Source organism: Cyprinodon variegatus, unplaced genomic scaffold, assembly GCF_000732505.1.
Source record: "Cyprinodon variegatus isolate N-32 unplaced genomic scaffold, C_variegatus-1.0 Scaffold1522, whole genome shotgun sequence".
NCBI lineage: Eukaryota > Metazoa > Chordata > Actinopteri > Cyprinodontiformes > Cyprinodontidae > Cyprinodon > Cyprinodon variegatus.
Window position 1 is genome coordinate 113,174 of NW_015151975.1, and position 5,387 is coordinate 118,560.

The 5,387-nt window shown below is 51.6% G+C and overlaps 1 protein-coding gene across 1 annotated transcript in view; it reads left to right on the forward strand.

Annotated features, from left to right (window-relative positions):
• Positions 1–543: 543 nt before the first annotated feature.
• Positions 544–5,387, forward strand: part of eepd1 (endonuclease/exonuclease/phosphatase family domain containing 1) — a 20,185-nt gene continuing 15,341 nt past the window's right edge. Inside the window, exon 1 of the mRNA XM_015403567.1 lies at positions 544–1,564. Coding sequence (XP_015259053.1) covers positions 747–1,564 — 818 coding nt within the window. The 5' untranslated portion in view covers positions 544–746. The remainder of the gene's footprint in view (positions 1,565–5,387) is intronic.

A 5,387-nucleotide genomic window follows, 5' to 3' on the forward strand; every position in this document is an offset into this window, starting at 1 on the left:
GTTAGAGTGGTGATAGCAACCGGCTATTGTTAGCATGGTTATAGCAAGGCAGCTAATGTCTAACCTGACAACAGCCAGATGCATGTCTCGCTCCGCCTAACTCCACTCACATAGCTAGGCGGAGACATGCATCTGGCTGTTGTCAGGTTAGCTAATGTTAGCCCCCTAGAGGAATTACATCAATATAGGAGGAAACTGAGACCTGCTCTCTGATTGGCCCTTAGAGGTTGCAGCTACAGAGACTGACCAGCAGGTAAGATATTGACTGCTAATAGCCTCACAGCAGGATCCCATTTCCAGCTGGATGAGCCTGAACCAGAGCAGAGCAGCCTCCTGTTAACCTGCAGGTGATTGCTGGCCTCTAAGTCAGATCTAGATGCAGAACATTTGAATAGATGATATAAACACGTCACGCCTCCAGAGGAAAAAAACCTGCCTTCAAAATAAAAGTCTCACCCAAAGCAGAGATCAGAACCAGAGAGAGGCTGGATCTAGATCAGGGCGGGACCGGAGTGACGCGGAGGGTTTCAGAGGCTGTCAGAGGAGTGTGTGTGTGTGTGTGTGTGTGTGTGTGTGTGTGTGTGTGTGTGTGTGTGTGTGTGACAGGGTGAAGTTGAGCGCGCGCTCTGGGTAGTTTGCAGCTGATCGGTGCGTCAGGACGCGCAGTCCGTCCGCCTCCAGCATGTAGCAGCTCTCTGGACTCTCTGCTGTCCTTCTGACCCGTTAGCCGGTGACCGTCCGGAACCATGGGGGGGGCTCTGGGCTGTCACCGCTCCATCCCGCGGGACCCCGCAGACCTGAGCTGCGGGAAACGTAAATTCAGCGCAGCCTGCAACTTCAGCAACATCTCCGTGAACCACGAGCGGCTGAACATCAACGCCGCCACCGAGGAGGAGCTGATGACGCTGCCGGGGGTGAACCGGGCCGTGGCCCAGAACATCGTGGAGTACCGGGACTGCATCGGCGGCTTCAGGAAGGTGGAGGACCTGGCTCTGGTCAGCGGGATCGGAGCCGCCAAGCTGGAGGCCATCAAGCCGGAGATCTGCGTCTCCTCCAGGAGCAGCTCCTCCCAGCATTCACCCTCCTCGCTGCGCAGAGAGCCGGAGCATCCGTCCGGTACCGGGATCAACGTCAACACGGCCACCGCGGCGCAGCTGCGGAGCGTCCGCGGCCTGACGGAGAAGATCGTCCGGAACATCGTGGCCTACCGGGCGGAGCACGGCCCGTTCCGGAGCATCGAGGACCTGGTGAAGGTCCAACACGTCAGCAGCTCCCTGTTGGACCGGATCCGCTTCCAGGTGTACGTGGAGCGCTCCAGGACGCCGTCCACCAACACCCAGCAGAGCCCCACCTCCTTCAGCCTGCGGAGCGAGGAGCCGGACCTTCCTCCCGGCGGCCCGACGCACATCGGCTCGGTTCGGCCCAGCGGGGAGCCGCCGCTCGCGCTGCGGGACGGGAAGCCGGTGGTGCGTCTGGCGACGTGGAGCCTGCAGAGCTGCTGCTGCGAGAAGGCCAACAACCCGGGGGTCCGGGAGGTGGTCTGCATGACCCTGCTGGAGAACGAGTGAGTACCGGATCCTGCAGAACCTGCTTTCAGGTCCGGTTCTGATCCTCCAGGTCCAGGTTCTTTTAGCAGCCTGAGGGATAAGCTGTGGTTCTAAAGAAGGACCCGGTTCTGATCGGTTCCTCTGCTCTGGGTTCTGCATGAAGTTTCCATTCTGTGCTGACTTAGAACCAGAGGTCCGGTTCTTATGGCTGACAGAACCTTCCTCCAGGTTCTGAGAGCCTGACCCGACTCACTGCCAAGCAGCAGGTTCTGTTAGGTTCTGATCCAGACACAGAGAGGTGGTTCTGAGTTCTGGTCCAATAAAACCTCAGCAGGAAGTTTTGGGCCACATGTGGCAAAGGAAAACCTGCATGGTGAGCAAGGTGGTGGCAGCATGGTGATATGGGCTGCAGGGAAAACCTCCCTGAACATCCAGAGACTCCGTGGACGTGTCCAAACGGCCTAGTCAAAGTCCAGCAGGGAATCCTTCATCTGTTCTGAGTCTGAGCCCCAAAGATCGGATCAGGCGGTTCTGGAGAGCCGTGTTTGGTGGTTCCAGGCTGTGGTACCGGGCCGGGCTCAGAACCGTCCGGTAGATGCTGAGCAGCTAGAGGAGTTCCCTGTGGAGCCGTCTCTGAGGTTTTTCGGATCAGAGCGGGTTGAGTTTGGACCCTGGAGCTAGAACGGGTCGGCCGGTCTGACCCGGTCCAGTTCTGACAGGTTTCTTCAAGGTTCTTGGTGCTCTCTGCGGTTCCGGCAGAAGTCCTTGTGTTGCTGTGTCTGCAGGCGGCTGCTGGCCTTGATGCTGATAAGCGAAGCCTGAACGACGTCACGCTGAGTCAGAACCGGCTGATACGGGCCCAGAACCGAAGGAGATGATGATCCGGAAGATACCGCAATCATCCTGCAGCCAAAGCAAGCTGCTGATAGTCGGTTCTACTGGGTCAGGCTGAGGTCCAGAACCAGTCAAACCTTCACCGTTATCCAACAGAACCTCCACCTGGTCCAGCAGTCGGTTCTGATGTGGCGGGCCTTCCATCAGAACCCACTCTGCTGCCGTCATGTGAACCCGGTTCTGGTTTCTGTCTGTGGATCAGAAGGATCAGTTCTGCTTTTCCTAGAACTTCCTCCTCTGAGGTTCCGGTTCAGCAGATATTTTCCTGAGCAGAACCGCAGACTGTTTACACAACATGACGACTCGGAGCGACCCGGTTGGAGGGAAACTGGCCCGACTGGATTGTTCTCTAGGTTCCCCTCAGGCCCAAACATGTAGTTGTTCTGACAGAGGAGCCTGTTTTTCTCTGGAACCTGCCTGAAGTTCTGAGACGATCAGAAGGTTCTGATTGTTCTCGGTTCTGATGCCCAGTTGGACCATCAGCAGATTGTGGGTGTATCTAATAAAGAGGTCATTGGTTCTGTTCTTAACCTCAGGCTTGGAGCCACCAAAGGTTCTGCTTGTGGTCCTGGTTCTGTTGGAGGCCTGTTAGGCTACGGATCGGGTCAGGCTGTGTCCATACAAGGCTCTGGCTTTAGGTTCTGCTTTTCAGGCCCGGGTTCTGGCCCACATCGTGTCTCTGAAAGGCTATGAGGCTGAAGAACAGAATGGGCTCTGGTCCAAATGAACCTGGATTCCATGTGGACCGATCGAAGCCGACCTTTTGGACCAGAGATACCAGCGCGGCTCAGTTGATGCCGGCTGCGCGGCGCTGAGCTGGACTGTGGACCCATCAGAACTAGCTGAGCTTGTTAGTGGCGCCGATGCTTAGAGGAATAAAACGGGTCGGTTCTGGTTCAGCTGCTGAATAAAGCAGGATGTCTGAGTTTGGGAGGGGAGCTGGAATCTCTGGGGCGTCTCCTCCAGCTGACGTGGTTCTGATGCCTGCTGAGCTAAACGGACCTGATGGCGGCTCAGTCTGCTGGCAGATAGATGAGGGTTAGTCTGAGTCAGGAGGGTTGGCCCAAGATGGCGGCCAGTAGGAAGCTCCCATGGTGACTACATGTTACATATAATTCCAATATTTTACATCATGACTGAATTACAGCTACAGGTCTGTTAATGCGTTTAGTATTTATTATTTGCAGATTGATTGATGATGCCATATACTGTTGTACTGTGTCTGTAGATAGATCTGACATAGATTTACATTAGAGCTAAATTAATGACCTAGTTTAATAACTCCACAGAGCTTCAGTTTCTAGACGTGTCTTGCTCAGAAAGATTGGATCCAGTATTGGAGGCAGACAGACAGTTGGATTATTCACAACGTTTATTTAGAAACGGATCCTCCTTGAACAGTGAGGGGAAACCCGGTCGGTGTCAGGAAGCGGTTCCAGGTTCGGTAAACAGGCAGAATCCAGCAGGAGTCCGAGGATGGGTCAGGCAAACAGATCAGAACAGGAACAGGCGGGCTCAGAGGTCCAGAGGCAGAACGGGTCAGGATCAGGCAATCAGAACACAGATAAGCTGGAGAACTGTGACCAAAGGTTTGAATAATCTGGACCTGATGACTGGTAGAGGGTGGATCAGATGAACTGGGCGGAGCTACACAGGTGAATGAAATGAGCAGTCAAACCAATCACCAGGTCATGACAACACAAGCTAAATCACATACTTTGAAAAATAACTGGCAACATCAAATGTATATTTAGCTTTTTGCTAATAGTTACAAGAATGTAATAATTAGCATATACTTTACATACAAGTGTGTATGCAAACACATACACCCACTATCCAGTGATTTAATAATATTAGTTGCTCATGTAGTTTTAATTCATAGTGAAATATCCATAGCATTAGCTTAGCAAAATGGTGTTTGCTCACTCGTGCTAGAATGTCAAACGTGTTCAGTTCTGCCAACAGTCTCATGTCCACCACCTCCTCCAGCACAACCGTCTGAATCATTGATACTGATGCTGCTGCTCTTGGCGGCTCCTTCTCAGTGGTTTGTGATGTTTGTCAGAAGCAGCTTTCAGCAGCCTCGCACACACTGATGACATCAGCTGATGCTAACATCAGCCCCCCCGCGGTTTTACACCCCATCATCCACTGACTGTAAAATTACCAGTGAAATGTCAGAGAACTGCTTGTTTTTGCAGCCAAATGCTGCACATGTAGGCATTTTTACTGCACGTCTACGTGAGAGCAGGGAGTACCAAGATGGCAGCAGGTGACTTCAGTTTTTTCAGGCTATCAGCAATCCAGTGAATAAATAGAGATCAATGGGATTAACTGGTGTCTCTGCCTTCTGTTCCAAAGAATACAATGAAAATAAATGGTTTCTAAATTAATTTAAATATATTCTACTGACCACAAGAAGAAAACTACATTGGTAGAAATTAAAAATAATAAAGCTCTAGCATAAATGACCAAACAATAAGCTAATAGCAGCAACTCGCTAACAGTATTAACAGGCTAACATAGATCCTTTGTTAGAACAGCTGTTGGTTCCACTATGATCGTAACAGGAATTACGATTAAATCAGAATCTGATCACTGATCTTTTTTAGACGTTATGTTGGATCCCTGAAAAAAATTAGGTCACAGAAACAAAGTAACCCCTACCCCCCCTTATTCCATCCAGTTTCTGTTCTGTTATTTCCTGACATTGAGAAAATAGTCAGAAATGAACCCAATGCTGATGCAGAATAGGATCTATAAAAGAGGAACAACCTCTACAGCTTCATCATACAACTTCCCATTTCAGCTCATCACCCCCATTACCTGTTTGCCCTCAGACTCGTTTGCCCTCAGACTCGTTTGCCCTCAGACCTGTTTGCCCTCAGACTCGTTTGCCCTCAGACCTGTTTGCCCTCAGACTCGTTTGCCCTCAGACCTGTTTGC